Here is an 18,373-nt window from a genome sequence, read left to right as displayed (position 1 = left end):
AAAAAAAAAAAAAAAAAACGTTTGTTATCATCACTTACTCACCACCACCACCGCAACCATAACCACCCTTCAAGTTTGTTTTAAGAGAATCAATTAAAATGTAATATTTTTCCCGAGAGTTAGTGTGGGATGTACATGAGTGACGTCACATACATACATAGAAAATGAATTTTAGATAATAATAATAATGATAATAAAAAAGTTATTAAATTTTTTTTTTTTTTTAAATTTACCGGTCGAAGGAACGCAGTCTTTAACACTTTTACCATTCATTCAACACTTACAAAAAAAAAAAAAAAATTTACGATAAACTACTTCCGGTGGAAAATATTAATAATAATAATAATAATAATAATAATAATAAGAAATATTTCTTTTCCCCATCGTAAAAATTTTTCTTTAAATTTTGATTCCTTTTAAAAAAAAAAATTTACGACGATATCCATAGATTTTTTTTGAAAAGAAATTTTGTCGTGGAAGGAGAAAACAAACCCGTTTTAATAAATCTTTTGTAATACGAAAAAAAAAAAATTCGATAAAAATGAAAAAAAAAAAAATTATCCAATCATTTTTTTTTTTTTCGAAAACTTTTTCCAAAAAAAAAAATTTTTTCCGGATTAAAATTCTTCATATTATAATCGAGACTCAGGTGAGACAACAACAAAAACAAATAACTCGATAAGTTTTCTTTTGTTTTTAGTATTATTATTATTATTATTATTATTATTATTATAAAGAATAAAATTATCGATTTAAATAAATAAATATTATCGAAAATATCGTTCGATATATCGATAATACTCTTTTTTAACTTTAATAATTTATATACGTATTAAAAAACTCATCTCGTAAACCGGATTTTTTAATTTTATTATTATTATTATTATTATATTTAAAATTTAAATTACCAATCAATCAATCATTTTTAATATTAATTAAATTTTCACGGAGAGAGAGAGAAAGAGAGAGAGAGAGAGAGAGAGAGAGATTAAAGGTCAGATACTACAAAATTATTTACCGAACACGATTTTCGCGTATTAATGAATATCTTAAAAGTGTTCTCATCCTTTAGCTCCCCCACCTCCCCCAAAATGAATTTAAGGATTGCGTGGCCTGACCCTTGACCCCCCCGACGTTTTAAAAGTTTTTATTCCAATTAAGGCGGGGGGAGGGGGAAATTCCAAAACTTTTTTTTTTTTTTTAAATGTATTTGTTATCGATTGATTTTCTACACTCCCCCTCCCTCCCCTCCCCTGTTTTCATATATATATATATATATATATATATGTATTTGTTATGAAAACTCTTTTTTAATATAAAATCAATAAAAAAAAAAAAAAAGAAAATTTTTTTCATAAGTATTTGATTATTAATTATTTAACACATTTTGTGAAAAAGTGTCGTCGTCGTCGTCGTCGTCTTGGGAATGAAAATTTTCACCTTTTGTTTTAATTAAATTTTATTTATTTTCATTTCATGGCGGTTTTCGATGATTGTCTTCCCCCTCCCCCTCCCCTTTTTTTTTTTAACGACTTCAAGTTTTCGTTTTGTTATTATTATTATTAATAATAATAATAATTTTAGAAAATGATATACGAAAAACATTCTAGTTTTAAAATTAATACGATACGTGTTAGTTTTATTTAATTTATTTCGAGACGACGACGACGACGACGACGAAAATTATATATACTTTAAAAAAATAAATAAAAAAAAACGTGGAACTAGACAAACATCATTTTAAACGTAATAATAATAATAATAATAATAATAATTTTTTTCTCGATTAAAAATTCGAATTAATTATCGAATTAATTTCGATTTTATTAATGCTCACAAAAAAAGGTACCTAAAAAAAGGAAAAAAGGAAAAAAGGGGGGAAAAAGGGGGGGGAAAAAATTTTTCCATTTCCGTAGGTTCGATTATTATTATCACGTTAAAAAAAAATAATTTTTTTTCGAAATAGGATGGGGGGCAGAATAAAAAAAAATAATTTAATAATAAATATAACATTTTTTTTTAATTGTTAAAATGGATGGGCGGAGGGGGGAGGGAAATTACGTTGAATTGCGTTGGATAAAAGGGATGATCGAGAGAGAGAGAGGGGGGGGGAAGCGGGGGAGAGAGAGGGGTAGGTCGGATGAATGAGGGGTGGTTTTTTTTTTTTTTATCACCTTTTTCACAGTACGTGGCGTAAAAGGAAAGATGTCGCCTCAAACACATTATCTATAAGAGATGAGGAAAAGTTTTCAACATTGCACATAAATCGCTTCGGCAAATACGATTTCAATAAGTTTTTTTTTTACCGTTGCATTTACAAATATATATATATATATTATAAAAGTAAAAAAAATTTAAATTTTTATTATTATTATTTTTTCATTATTATTTTGTCGCTAAAATAAAAAACAAAACAAAAACGTACGGTTTGTTATTTATTTATTTATTTAAATTTTTTTTAGTTAATTTTTTAATCGTTTTTGTCTGTGCAAATTTTTTTTTTTTTTTTTTTTTTTTTTTACTTTCGTTCGGGAGAAAAAAATTATTATTATTATTATTAAGAAATTTACGTTCAGGTAAAATTTTCATTTATTTATTTATTTTGTGTCGAAATTTAAAAAAAATTTATTTTTCGTGTGAATAACACGAACGTGAAATTTAAATTTCTCGGTTGTGAAAGTAACAAAAAAAAAATTTCATTTATTTATTTATTTATTTTTTCTTATTAAAAAGTTTTTTTTTTAAAATTTATTCTACGGTTATTTAATTTAATAATAATAATAATAATGATAATAATAATAATAATAATAAAAGTTCGATTCCGATACGGGGGAAAACTTTTCAAAAGCAACAGATTCAATTTTTTTTTTTTTTTTGCATTCGAACGTTAAAATTATTTTTTTATTTGGGAATAAAAATTTTAATTGTGTAGAATGTTCTAGAACATCGAATAGAATATGGAAAAAATATTAAATTGATTTTTTTATTTACTTTTTTTTTCGCCCTCCCCCCCCATTAAAAAAAAATTTTAATATCGTTAATTTTGTTTGCACACAAAAACTTATATACTTATATTAAATATTGAATTTGAAAAAAAAAAAAAAAAAATTAAAATGCCGAAGTGGGGAGGGGAAATGGGGAGGGGTTTGAAGAGGGGGCGTGTGGGGGAGGGTAGGTAGCGAAAGGGGGAGGGGGGAGAGAAAAAGGAAAGGGTACGTGAGCATCAATAAAAATATTAATATTTACTTTTATGAATGAATGCATGCAAAAATCATTTTTTTTTTTTTTATTTCTATAATCGATAATAATAATAATGATGGTGATGAAACTTAAATACTCCAATCATTATTATTATTATGATTTCTTTTTTTTTTTTGTAGAAAAATGAAATATATGCACATAATCGTACCTGCAGTTTTAGCTGTTATATTAATCATGTCGTCGAAAAAAGCATCAGCTCAACCCGTTTGTTCATCGGCATTTCTCGATAATCCACAAAATAGAAAACTTTGTGCGACTTTAGCTAATTTTTTCGGTTTTCCAAACGCTATCGATGGTTTTCCCGAAGATCTAAAATCAAATTACGGATGTAAGTTTTTTCATAAATAAATAAATAAATAAATAAAATCGATATATACATAAGTTAAACTATCCGTGTTATTGATTTCCGGTTGATAAAAAAAATATAATAATAATAATAATAAAATAATTTTTTTTTCTTAATAGATAAAATACCCATCGGTGGTTATAAGGGAAGAATTTCATCGGCGGATTTTATCGAATCAATGCCAGGTACGAAAAGACAAGATGTCGATCATGTTTTTTTAAGGTTTGGAAAACGTCGTTAAAAAAAAAAATATATAAATTTTCCATTTTCCCTATTTTGTTCCTATTTTTTTGTTTCAAATCGATAAAAAAAAAATCATTTCAAACTTTTTAAATAAATAAATAAATAAAATGAAAATAATAAATAATACATAAACCTTTCATTTCCTTATGTGTTTCATATTACATAAACAAACACCGTAAAAAAAAAAAAATAATAATAATAATAATGATTTTTTTTGAAATTTATTTATTTTTTAATATTAATAAAAAAAATCTATTTTAATAGTTTGATGTGATTTTTTTTTTTGTTAAACAAATAAATAATTAAATAAATAAATAAATAAATAAATGTGTTAATTTATCGTAGAAAATAAATAATAATAATAAATAAATATTTATCGATTAACAAAAAATGAAAAATTTTTTTTTTTTTTTTTTTTAAAATAAAATTTATTTTTAATACGTACTTCCCCTTCCCTCTACTCCTCCCCCGCCCCACCCCCCGAAAAAATATATTTACGTGCATTTTCGTATAAGGGATCCGTGATAATAAATGATTGATAACAATATGATGGATTCCATTTAAAAACGAATTTAATAATCTTTGTAATCCAACGAACAAAAGTTTTCTACTAACTCATATACTCCATATTAAATCTCTAATTATTTATTTTTATTATAGAATAACCGAAAAAAATTATTATTATTATTATCATTATTTCCTTTTTTTTTTTTAAATTAAGACAAACGTACGTACGAAAATAATAATAATAATAATAATAATAATAATAATAATAATAATAATAATAATAATAATAATAATAATAGTTACAATAATTAAATCGATGCTAGTGAATCCGAATCCATTTTTCTTTTTTTTTTTTAATTTTTTTTTGTTAAAAATTAAACCGAAAAATTTCATAAAACGTTTCGTTACGTAAATAATAATAATAATAATAATAATATTAATAATAATAATAATAATCAATGAATCAATACATTCCTCGCGAATAAATAAATAAATAAATAATTTTAATAAATTTTACCCGGAAATAAAATGATTTTATTAAAAATTAAACAATACTCGACGTTTTCTTTTTTTTTCCTTTTTAAAACAAATAAAAATTTAATAATTAAAAGAAATCTTATCATTATTATTATTAGTATCAATTCAAAATAAATAAATAAAAATAATAATAATAATAATAATAATGATGGTAATAATGAATAAAATTTTTTTTTCAACTCGTTGAGTACATTCAAATAAATTATTTTAAAAGTTCGTTTTTTTTTATTATTAATAAATAAATTTTTTTTTTTTTTTTTGAATTTTACGTAATTAATAACTTATGTACATAATATTTTTCTTTTAAATAACTTATTATCCAAAAAAAAATATATGTCGAATTTTAATACAAAAAAAATAAATAAATAAATAAAAATCCGGCGTTTTTTTGTGTTTTCGACTTCATATTTATTTGCTTTAAAAAATTTAATTTTACCTTATTGTTATTATTATTATTATTATTATTATTATTATTACCATAAATAAAATTCTAATTTCCGGTTTAAAATAATGAAGACGTGTAAAAATAAATAAACGTGATCGTCGCGAATATAATTGATTATTTACTTATGTATATATGCATGTTAACGAAACGTTTTTTTTTTAAAAATCGGGGGGAGGGGAAATAATAATAATTTCCCTCATATTTCATTATTATTATTATTACTACTATTATCATTATTATTATTACTTTTATCATTATCATTATTATTATTATTATTATTATTATTATTATTATTATTATTATTATTATTATTATTATTATTACATCGTTAAGTATTCTTCATTCGCGTTTTAACTTTTGCAGTTAAAACTTTTTTTTTTTTTTTTTTTTTTTTTTAACTTTGAAAATTTTTTTTTTTTTTTTTTTTCCCCCCGAGTCCGGGAGTCTCAAAAAATTAATTGAATTTTCCTTTTTTTTCTTTTTTGAATTAAAATTTTAAAAATAATAATAATAATAATAAAAGAAAATTTTGTTTGTTTTTTTTTTTTGGTTTTTGGTTTTTTTGCCAAGATTGATCAATCTTGTTAAAAGAAAATTTCCTTTACTGACATTTTATACGTGATTGATGTAAACGACACTAAATATTGTTTGCCTTAACGTGTAAAATTTTTTCTTCTTTTTTTTTTTCTCTTGTTTTTTTCCATTTCACAAACAAATTTTATTTATTATTTATAAATTAAAGTAATTTTCTGATAAGTGTTATCAAGTAAATCATCCCTCATCGATTTAATAATAATAATAAACGTATTATTATTAGTAAGTTAAAAAAAGAAAATTCTGGAAAATTTTAAATAAAAATCACGATTCGAAAATATAACGAATCGATTTTTAATCATTATTATTATTATCGTTTTTGTTTATTTAAACTTTTCTTACCGGAAGTTTATTTTGTCATTCATTTTTCATTAAAATTTTTTTTTTTTCGAGTCCTTAGAAAAAAAAAAGATTTAAATTATTTATTTTAAATACCTTTTATTATTATTATTATTTTTCTTTCTGGAAAATTTAAGCCGTTTCATGTAAGTTTTCTTCTTTCCAAAAAAAAATCCCCTCATCAAATTCTTAGGCGGTGATGGGGGGGGGGGTTATTGTCATGTGGCTTCTACAAGTTCAAAGGTTATTTAAAAATTAATAATAATAATTTTTTTTTTTTTTTTTAAATTAAATAATTTATAATTTCTAGACTTACATTTTTCTTTTTTTGTTGAGCTTATATAAATTTTTGATTTTAATCTTTTTCTTCATTTTGTACAATCAGTCATCTCAATTCTTTCTTATCTTTTTTTTTTATTTTTCTCTGTTCATATTAGAATTTTTCTATGTTTTATTGTCTTCTTCATTCTATAAAAAAAAAAAAAAAAAAACAAAATTGTAACTATTACAACTCCTACATTTCTTTGTTATATCCGGTTCCATAATTTCCTTCAATGTAATGTTTGTTTATCAACCTTTTTTGTGTTTTCAACCTTTGCAATTTCCATTGTTTTTTTATAACAATTTTTGTAAATTTTTCCCTTAAACTCCCTAATTAAAATTTCATCTAATTTATTCATTCTTATTGTAAATCTTTTGTTTGTATCCTATTGAATCAATTTTTGTTTCAATTATTTATCATTACATTGATTGAAAACAACATTTTACATTTTATTTTTTCAAATTTTCATTTCCACAATTTTTAATTTTCATATATTTAATCAGCTTCTATCAGCATCCCAATATTTGTTTTATGATGAACTTCATTATTGTAAACCTAAAACAAAGTTTTTTCCCCTTTAAAAACATCACCACATGCAATTATTTGCCATTTTATTGCAACACAAAAAGTTGCAATTCTGCTATGGAATGAGTTCTGACTTAGGTTTAAGGTACAAATAGTTGGCTATAACCAGTCTTAAGCTATAGTTTATAGTTAGCTATAATAGCTATAAGGAGAAAAAGTAAAAATTGTATTCTTGTGTCACAATTTCAGGGTCAAAAAATACTTAGCACAATAAAAATTTTGTATTGCTTCATCCATTTTAAAATTATTAACATTAAATAAATTTACAATTTAAGTATAATTAATTAATTAAAGTATTTTGTTTAAACTTGTAATACTTCACTGTAAAAAAGTAAAAAAATTAATATTTTATAATATTTCAATGTAATAAAAAAAAATTACAAATCAAAAACTTTTAATCTTTTTCAAAGTTAACGTTTTTCGAACGTTTCAAAAAAAAATCATAAAATGAAAGACTAACTTGTTGTAAATGAATGTAGTAATGTATCTTTATATAAATTCTTATGCCAACGCATTATTTCGGTCTGGTAAAACCGTTAAATTTCAATTTACTTACATTTATTTAGAGATTATTTAAATAAAATAAAAAAAAAAAAGGATCAAGCCATAGAAATATTAAACGTTAAAAATTTTTAACGTATGAGTACTTATCTTTTTAAAAATAAAATTAATTAAATTAAATACTTGTCAATATGTACCCGGTATGATTCGTTGACGCCATGTTAATAGAACAAATTTCTTTTTATATGTATTATAAAAATTAAATTTTATATTTATATATTTATAATATGGTTATTCATTCGAGTCTGATATTTTCTCGTCTGAAAAAAAATTGATTAGATTAATATTAGTAAGAAACTGATACAACATGATGTAAAAGTTAATTTATATGTGAACAAAAAAAAAATGAATAGATTTCCCTTATATCTAATACACACAAATTCCATTGAGAATTTATTTATTTATTTTTCTTATTAAAAAGAAAAATGAAAATGTTTCATAATCCCGGAAAATAAAATAAAAATATTTTTTCTTTCTCTCCATGAAATTTTTTTTTCTTATTAATAAAACGCGAGAATTATAAAAATTATTATTTGTGTAAACTTACCAAAAATCTCTCTCTCTCCATCACTCGTTACCGCCATATTTGATTTATGAGATTTCGTTTCGTTATGTCAATTTCTGAACGCGCGCACATATACGTCATGACGTTGGAGGTTTCTATACGTAATTAATTTAATTATTTTATTAATATTTGACAACTTTACAAAATTTATTTGAATTACCCCCATCGTCGACGCGAATTATTATCAACAAAATATTTTTTTCTTTTTTTTATTTTTAATCAGAGATGTATAATCGTAAATAATAATAAAATCTAGAAAAAAATTAAATCATCGTCGTCATCATCAACGTCATCATCTACGTCATTTACGTCATCAACATGTCGTCGTCGTCGTCGTCGTTCCAATCCTAATCATAATCATCATTATGATTTTTTTTTTCTTTTATTTTATTATTTCGTTTTTTAATAATAAAAAATAAAAATAAAATTTTATTAATGAACATAATAATAATAATAATAATAATAATAATAATAAATCTTGAACATGTTTTACGGTCGTTAAAAAAAAAATAATAACGATATCGAAAATTAAAAAAAAAAAAAAAATTGCAAAACACAATGTATATCATTTTCGAAAAACAAACAAACAAACAAACGAACGAACAAACAAACGACAGATTCAATAATAATAATAATAATAACGATATTGTTTTGTAAATTTAATTGAATTTAATTAAATGCCTGTAAATAATCCATCTCGATTAAAAAAAAAAAATTTTTTTTTTGATTTTATTGTTATTAATTTGTTACGATCGAATTCATCATTGATTTATTATTATTATTATTATTATTATTATTATTATTATTATTATTATTATTATTACCTGTTTTCAAAATGTCGGAACACAAAAGAATTTCATTCATTTTAAAATAAAATAAAAAAAAAGGAAAAAATATTACAATTAACACCTTCTTCGATTGGCGAAAAAAAAAAAAAAATTTTCTTGTTTCCAAATGGGAATAAAAGTAATAATAATAATAATAATAATAATAATAATAATAATAATAATAATAATAATAATAATAATAAATGGGAACGTAAAATTGTGTTGAAAAACAAAAAAGTTTTTTTTTTTTTTTTTTTATAACTTTCCATTAAATTTTTTTCCTGTGTGGGTGTGGGGGGGTGACCAAAATATACACGCACGCACACACGCACGTACGCACGTGCATTTATGACGTTCGTTTTTAATATAAAAAAAAAATCGAACGGGGAGTTTAAATTGACGTATCACCGGATTTACGTTTCATTTACTTTTCTATACGAAACGTTAGAAAATTTTCTTTTTTTTTCTCCACCCCCCTTCCCCGCCTCCTTCCCGCCCCCCTCCCCCACACTCACTCTTACAAGAAATAATCGATCGAATCAATCATTTTTTTTTTGAATTTTATTTCAAACCCAAATTATTATTATTATTATAACTACGTATTGTATCGAACGAATTTTCTTTTTCTTTTTTCCCTCCCTTCTTTCCTTCTTTCCTCAAGGAAATGAAAATAAATAATAATAATAATAATAATAATAATAATGATAATTTACCCTGCGTTAAAATTTTAAAAGATGATGGAAAAACTAATTTTACCTGCGTGTGGATGTGCGTGCGGATGTGCGTGCGTGTGTTTAGTCCAACCTGTTGAGGAAATAAAAATTTTTATGTTTAAAACTCGTAAATTTTCAACGTGCATAAAAAATTTTAAAAGTTCCAAAAAAAAAATAATAATAAAATACTTATTTTTACCTTTATCAATAATAATAATAATAATAATAATAATAATAATAATAATAATAATAATAATAGGTTTTTATTTATTTTCATTAAAATATTTTTACTATATACTCAAAATAATAATAATAATAATGATTTTTAAAAAATTAAAAAATATTCTCAAATCGATAAAATTTTTTTATTTTTTTTTCATTTTACAATCCGAACAAAAAAAAATTATTATCATTATTAATATAATATAATATTTTAAAAAAAACAATGATATATATTTATATTTATATTTATATAATATTTAACAATTAAAAATAATAATAATAATAATAATAATAATTTTTAATTTTTTAAATTTTTTCCATCGTCCAATTCTTTCGTTGATTTTTTATTTATTTTTATTTCATTATTATCATTATTATTATTATTTATTGAAAATAAAAGTGAGGGGAGGAGGGGGGGGGGGAAATCAACGAATCCAACGACGAATAATAATAATAATAATAAAGAATGGCACAAATTTTTTAAACTTTTCAAACATAAAAACTTTTTATTCAGTCTTGTTTTCGCTCGACTCCCCCCAACCTCTCACAACCCCTCACCCCTCTTACCCCCATACCCCCGGGCAATAAATAAATAATTTAAACGGCATTTTATTTAATAAATCCTCTCCTGCTCTTATTTATAATATAAAATACTTAAAGTTCGTATAAACTACTCCGTTCCTATTTTAAGCATATCAAATAATCAAAACATTATCATTATCATTATCATTATTATCATCATCATCCCTATATATATATATGTTTTTCTTTTTTATACAAGTAACCGCATTTAAAAATAAAATATTATATTTATATAAATTAATAATTATTCGCGTGCGCGTGTAAGCAAAATTTAACGTTTTGAAAATAATAATATTAATAATAATAATAATAATAAATTAAGCATCGTTCGTTGTCAAATTTTTTGAGCAGTTTAAGGTATATATATATAATTATTTAAATTCAATTAAGGCTCCCCGAATTATTATGTGTCGGAAAATTTTATTCTTCGGAAAAATACGAAATGTAAACGACGTCACCGCCGACGTTTATGAGACATTGTCCCTGAATGAAAAACAAAAAAACAATATTAATCCATAAGGATAATCGCAACATTTCCACCATCACTTCTTTTTAGGTTTATACCTGATTTTTGTGCGGGTAATGATAGAGAAAACATTCGGACATGAAATACGCGACCATCGCATTTCCTCCGAGTGCAGTCACGTGTGCTCTAACGATAGCCAAAACCTCCGTGATGAAACTGTGAATGAATCCGCCTAGTCCACCGCCCTTTATTAACGTGAAAATTTTTAAAATTAATTTAAATAAACAAGTAAAATGTCCTCCACGCTACTCACTCACTTCCTCACCTCTCGAATGCAGGTACTTTCCCGAATGAAAAAAAAATTTAAATTTCCTAAATATTTTTCTATTTTTCCACCAGGTACGTAAGGAAGGGGAGTGATGTCGACACCGTAGCGACTTCTAGGCGGAGTCTTTTGAAAATAAAAAAAAAAAAAAATGTTTTCGTCATTCGCTAATAAATGAATTTTCCAAATGAAAAATTTTTTTTTTAAAAGGGGGACTCTTACGTGTTTCAAAAGGGATTTCCCCCCACGAACGGGAGATCGATTCCTGGATTTGACTTGACCTATAGAATCCTCTTCCAGGGTGAATATCAAGTCCGAATCGTCGGATTTTTTAACCGTTTCCCTACTCAGACTCGGCAATAATTTACTTTTGAGTTTTTTCTTTTTCAATTCGTTCTCACCGAGACCCAAAGCCATTCCGAGGAGGCTAAGTTGTATTTCGTCTTGTTCCAAAATCACTTTGAATTGCAAATCGCTGAGTGCGCAAGGTACCATGTGCCTGAGTTTAAAATAAACGCTCTGAAAACAAACAAACAAAATTTTTCACTTAGAAATATTTAAAAATACATTCGACCGCAAGTCTGTCCGTCTGAACAACCTGTAAAAGACGATTAAAATGTTGATTGAATGCACTTAAGGGTTGTCCCAATGGTATTTTTGCTCTCCACACTTGTGTGAACATTTGCAGGTTTTTAACAATTTCGAATTCTTCCAAACCGTGTACGGTCTCCGTGCTGACGACGTGAAAACCTTCTGGTGGCATCGGATCGATGAGCAAAGAAACGACATCCGCATCTTCGGCGTCGTCCACCTGAAAAAAAAAAGAAAAAATTTAATTAAAATCATTTTTAAAAAGGAAATTTTCCGTCACGTGACCCGCAGACTGACCTCTAGTATGCATGTATCTTTATTTCCCAACGATAAATCTAAATCTGCATATTCATCCTCAGATTCGTCTGTGTCTTCCGAAAGACGTCGCCCGTTTAAATGACCGTCGGAATCCTGAAACGACAAAAACAAAAATTTACGACTTCGAAAAAGAAAAATTGAAATCGAAATGAAATGCAAGAAGTAAAATTACCGGACAAATTTTTATTTGGTAGAAATCTTTGCTTTTCTTCACCGTTTCCAATAATTGCTTTTGCATTTCCGCTAATTTTTTACTATCTTTCCACGAATTTCCCGCTGAAATTTTCGGTACCGGCGGCGCGGGCAAAGCGGACAAAAAAACAGCCGTGCCCGTTGCTAATCCTATGAGTATTTTTTCACCTATTGAAACCTGAACCTGCAATTCATCAATGCAATTATATTATTATAATTTTAATTTAAAAGGGAAAAAAGAAAAAGGAAAAGCGGCTTACCTTAAGGCCAAATATTGTGTTCATTCCCTTAACCTTTAATTTATTTATAAGAAGTCTGTGCAACTCGTATTCTAAAAATGGCAAACCGTCGGATATTTCTTTAGCGTTCATTTCTCCCTTACAATCTCTTTTGGGTCTGCACACGTAAGCGTGTATAAATGAACCTTTACCAATAGTGGGAACATTGTCGATCAAATCGATTGTGGTGAAGAGAACGTCTGGAACTTTTCCACGACTGGAAAAAAATTTTTTTTTTTTTTTACATTCATTACAAAAATCCAGAGTAGTTTTTCCAATTTAAATATGCGAATCGTGTACTACTACGTACCCACAAACAGCGCATTTTTGCATGTTCACACGGAAGGGTACGCTTGTTTCGCTGTAGGGAATGTGACACACCGTGCAAGCGACAACATCGACATCTAAAGAACCGTCGGGAGGATTTCGCGGTTTAGAAACGATATTAACTCCTGTGCCCACCATCGCGGAATCTCCAGATTTATCCACGATCTGCTTATTGTTGGTTTTGCTTTCTTTTTCGAAATCGCAACGGTCCAAAGACGCCGTCATTATTTCTTTACTTTGATTTTGCAACTGACTGCTTGTGCGATTATTTAAATGTTGAATCGGAAGTGGAACGTCACTGTCAGATACGGAAGCATTAAGGTTTATTAGTGCAGCAGTACCGGAAGCACTAAGTACGCAAACGTCATCGCTAAAAAAACAACAACACGAGTTGAACGGAAGATTCGAAATAATTTGAAATTCGACAACAAACAAAAACAAACTTCTTACCATATGCTTGTATTTTCCGAATATCCTACCACGACGTTACAACCCATAGCTCTTGCGTGAGACCTGACTTCCATTCTTAGTTCCGTCCACCAAGCATCTCTCGTTTCCGGCTCTTCGAGATTCGTTATCCTTTCCAGCAATTTGACGGATCTCGCGCTAACCGTTCCTCCCAAATGCTGTATAAATCCAGGTGGATATTTCAACATTGTCAGAAAAGGATATTCCAGCATATCCAAATTTTCTTGATTCATCGACGGTCTAATCAGTAGAGAATTTTGCCTGCAGTGACTATCTTTTGGCCCGTAGGATCTGTCACTACCGGTCAGACTATTTCCTGCGTATAAAATTTTGTGACGTCAGAAAAATATTTTTATTCCTAAATTTAAATTACGATACATTTAATCAAGTGATGAAACATGCTGAGTAGTAGGGCTTTCAAGGGAACACAATAATCTTACTATAAAAAAAAAAAAATATTAAAAAATTATTACAAAAAATTTAATCTGCGAAGTCAAAAAGGAAATCATCATTTTTTATTAAAAAAAAAAACAATCAATAGAATTATTATTATTATTATTGTTAAATTAAACTTTTGACCTCGCAGGCTTTATTCATTTCATTATTAACTACGATAGGTAAGTGTATTAGTTGTAAACAAAAACTGGACACAAATAGTGGGGCTCTATACACACACACGCACACACATCACTTACTTTTCCGAAAACCTCCTTAATGGAGACGGAAAAAAAAAAAACAAATTTTATGTTTAAAATAAAATTTTCACAAATTGACAACGAAACGACGACGGAAAAACAAATCGTTTTCTTTCTTTTCACTTTTAAAAAATAATAATAATAATAGTATAAAAAGGAAAAATTTACCTTTAGGAGTGATGCTCAAATCCGAATCTGATGATCGTCGGTGAATGCATGGGACCGAATTGACTTTGGCCGGAGAGTGGGAAGATTTGGCTCCTACCGGCGGATGCTGCGAGTTAACTTGATTGGAAGCGTTCGGAGTTCCCGAGCCTGGAATGCGATTGGCGGCAGCATCGGAATCGTTCCTGGAGGACGGGATCAAGCAGGGACCATGCTCTTTGTAGTCTGGAGCGATTAGGACACTAGAAAGGGTGCTTTCATACTCATGCGACGGATAACAATATAAAGCAGTCGCACTCTTACTTTTAAATAATGGAGGTTTGACTATATTAGATTTATGATGAGGAGTAAGCGAACATGCGGATACTTCCTGATCATAACTAACAATACTAATTTTGGGACATGCCAAATCTAAATTAGTTATTAAATCAAATTTATAAGGATCTAAGGTGTTAGTAATAGTACTAGTACTAGTAGTAGTAGTGGTAGTAGTAGTATTAGTAGCATCTAACAAAAATGTATTACTAGAGGTCTTGTGCTCTAATACAATTTGCGAACATTTCAATTTTTCATCATTTTTATAAAATTTTCCATTTTTCATTATTCTTATATCTGGACTTCTATTTTTGAATTTTCCACGATTTCCTCTTTTGCTAGATAGACGACGTACGGATGAAAAAACAATCGGACTTTTTCTTTTAATGGATGTTACCGAAGAAGAATCATCATCTGATGAACTTTCCGAAGAACTTGAATTTTCCGAGGATGAATCGGATTGTCGTTGATCGTAATCGTTTGCAAATACTTTATTGCTGATTTTCATTTTACTACAATTCGAATTGGGCGTTCCAGGAGGACTAATTGTAGATTCTTTCACTTCGAGTACTCTATCTAATCCGTAGTAAGAAGAATCGCTGTAAGTGCGATGATATGCTTCTCTTGGTTTTCCATACTCGTATTTTCCCTGATGGCTCACATCCTTTTGCGACATATCGGAAACGCTTTCCATTTCCGATTCGCTACCTTCAACCGCAGAAGAATCCGAATTGAATTTATTTTTAAACGTTGGTATTTTTTTAAATAATTTATTTTTATTAGCGAATCCTATTGCTTTTAATCCTTTTATAAATTTGCTTTCCTTATTATTTTCACATTCGCATTTATCAATGTTTGATTCTTTTCCGTTAAAAAATAAACTTTGAGTCGATCTTCCTCTTTTTATATCGGGATGATGAATTCCACGTTCAACGGAATGAGATCTAGGCTCATTGCTCGAATGTGAAAATTTCAAATTACGATTAATTATTTTAACGTTATGACTTTTCATTTTATTTTTATTCCTTCCGAAACGTGGAAATCTTTTCCCGATGATCGTTGGTATTTTTTTAGGACTGTTCAAATTCTTTGCAACAACGACAACCTTTGGCTCGCAAGGAGATTTTTCTCTCAATTTCACCGATACAATACTCCCCGCTAAATTATTATTATTACTAACGTTTAAATTAAAAGGCATGCTATTTTGACTAGCAGAAACTAGTAGTGATACTCTACTAAAGCAAATGTGTTAATTAAAACAAACAAAAAATAATAAAAAAAAAAAAAAAAAAAAAGGAAATATGAATAAGGTGAAAAGAAGAAAAAACAAAAACTATTTTTATATACTGAAATTTAAAAAAGTTTTTTTTTTTTTTTTTTTTTTTTTGGTTTAAGTATTAATAATTTGGGTAGCTTCTATAAATACTTATTGTTAATTAAATAATTATTATTATTAACCATTAATGTGAGAAAAAAAAAAAAATTTAATGACTTTTCGTTTTTAAATCGATAACTGACAAATTAAGGTTTTATCGAGAGAAATTTTCAATAGCATAGTTCGAATATAAATTTCTAAAAGGAAAAATTAAACCTAAAGGAAATATGCATTTTTAAAATGAATTTAAATCAAATATTTAAACAAAAAGGATTTTAAAAATATTTACATAAATAATATGAAAAATGTAAAAAATGATTTATCGAAACTATGATTATGTTAAAAAAAAAATAATAAGGAAAGCCAGCTTATAAAAGCACTAATTTGAAAAAAAAAAAAAAAAAAAACACAAAATGATTTGTAACAAACAAAATGAAAGCCTCTCACTATAAGCTAAAAATAAATTTGAAAACTGACACTTTTTTCACTTTGATATATACAATAATGTTATCAGAAATATACACTTGTAAAAAAAAAACACTTAAAATTATTATTATTATTAGGTATAAATTACTAGCACATTAATTATTAGTAAACACTTGTAAAATATTTACAATAGAAAACTAAATCACTCGTTTTTTTTAATAATCGCACTAGAGCATGTATAATCGCATTGTAATTTATAATGTTGTTAAAAAAAGTAACTTAAAGGTTATTTTTTTATTGGGGTGAAAAAAAAATTTTAATTTAAAAAAATTCCAGAGGAAATAAGCTAGTAATTGGAATATTATAAATATAAATAAAAAAATTCAACTTACTCATTTTGAAAATTTGTATCCAGTGGAATTGAGTTGTCTTGTATTTTTGTTAATGTTACTGCAGTACCTATTCCTCTTGCAACAATTCCAGATTCACCTTCGAGATCGAAATTTTGACTGTACCTGAAATTATTATAGCATTTATAAATATAGTAGAAATGAGCGAGTGAATCGAAATGCATTTATTTAAATAAATGATAATTACCCTATAACTGCATTACCACCTAAATCTAATGCTTTTAATCCAATTTTTCTTTGTATTTCTCCAGAAAGTTTAAAAAATAATGTTTGCCTAGCTTCATTCGAAGCTCTCGGTGTTCGAATTTTATCAATCCACTGATATTCTGGATCATCATTAACGACTAACTCTTCTACAAATCCATGAATGACTTGAGCATGATATCCTTGAGGAATAACAGGAGCTAACCATTTAAAATAAACACTTATTTAAGAATTTATTGTTAAAATATTAAATTTTTTTTACGATTCAAAAAAACTCACAGCAAAAAAATTGCACTCCGCAAGAGGATTGACGAAATTTATTGAAATCAGAAAAAAGTTCAACCTTGACAATGATGTTAACTTCTCCTCTGATTCCATGCATGGTGTCATAAACTGGTATCCAGCCAGACATTATTGATCCTCCTCCAGAACTTCTGCAACATGTGTTATTGACGCTATCTGTGTTCCAAGTAGTTCTCACTGGAGCAGGTACGTTAGGAAGTAATAAAGGATTTAAATCCAAATAAACTTTTCCTATTGCGTCGTTTGCGGAATAAGTATCGTGATCCATTAAACGAATTTGCAACGGTTCATCTTGAAGTTCAGAATCATCAACTTCAAATCGATACCATTCGGAATTCCATTGAGGATTCAACGACTTTCTACAAACATCGGTTTTATATGTTGTATTACCCAATTTTATTTCTACATATGCATCCGTTGTGTCACTCGAACGATCCATAACCGGTAAATTACGGCCTGATAAAATTTTTACTTTGACTTTTCCTGGCATAATTGAAACGCTATTATTATTTTACACCACCATTTATTTCATAATTAATTATTATTAGAGCTACGTTATTATTTTTAACCGTTTTAACATTTTTATATGCATTTTTTAAAAATTTTTACTAAATTAAAGTTTTTTTTTCTTTTTTTTTTTTTTTTTTTTACAAATTATTTAAAGTTTAGGGTAAAGTAAATATCTATTAAAGAGCAGAAGACAGTTAAAATAATAATGATACTCCCGCAAAATTTATCCCTTCATGATGAAGTAAAGCAAAATTTTAAATTTTTTCATTGACATTAAAAAAAAATTCAACAAAATTAAAACATTAAAATAAATTTTGTTTTCAACTAATTATTTTATATTAATCATTATTTAAAAA

General features: G+C 26.5%; 2 protein-coding genes across 2 annotated transcripts; one reads left to right on the top strand and one right to left on the bottom strand.

Annotated features, from left to right (window-relative positions):
• Nucleotides 1-3,384: 3,384 nt before the first annotated feature.
• Nucleotides 3,385-4,389, top strand: Phum_PHUM338990 (uncharacterized protein; the record flags this gene model as incomplete). The annotated part of the gene is made up of 3 exons (XM_002427696.1): nt 3,385-3,589; nt 3,727-3,818; nt 4,366-4,389. 3 exons carry the CDS (start codon nt 3,385-3,387, stop codon nt 4,387-4,389), a joined length of 321 nt encoding a protein of 106 aa, XP_002427741.1.
• Nucleotides 4,390-11,069: 6,680 nt separating this feature from the next.
• Phum_PHUM338980 (uncharacterized protein) lies at nt 11,070-17,997 on the bottom strand (the record flags this gene model as incomplete). Its single annotated transcript, XM_002427695.1, has 16 exons — nt 11,070-11,132; nt 11,214-11,360; nt 11,441-11,959; nt 12,039-12,251; nt 12,329-12,442; nt 12,522-12,725; nt 12,802-13,036; nt 13,130-13,395; nt 13,441-13,516; nt 13,597-13,930; nt 14,478-14,776; nt 16,983-17,105; nt 17,188-17,404; nt 17,517-17,635; nt 17,659-17,663; nt 17,686-17,997. 16 exons carry the CDS (start codon nt 17,995-17,997, stop codon nt 11,070-11,072), a joined length of 3,246 nt encoding a protein of 1,081 aa, XP_002427740.1.
• Nucleotides 17,998-18,373: the final 376 nt, after the last annotated feature.

The sequence above is a fragment of the Pediculus humanus genome, genomic scaffold, assembly GCF_000006295.1.
Source record: "Pediculus humanus corporis 1103172107745 genomic scaffold, whole genome shotgun sequence".
NCBI classification, from domain to species: domain Eukaryota; kingdom Metazoa; phylum Arthropoda; class Insecta; order Psocodea; family Pediculidae; genus Pediculus; species Pediculus humanus.
This window is presented reverse-complemented; position numbering and strand designations above follow the sequence as displayed.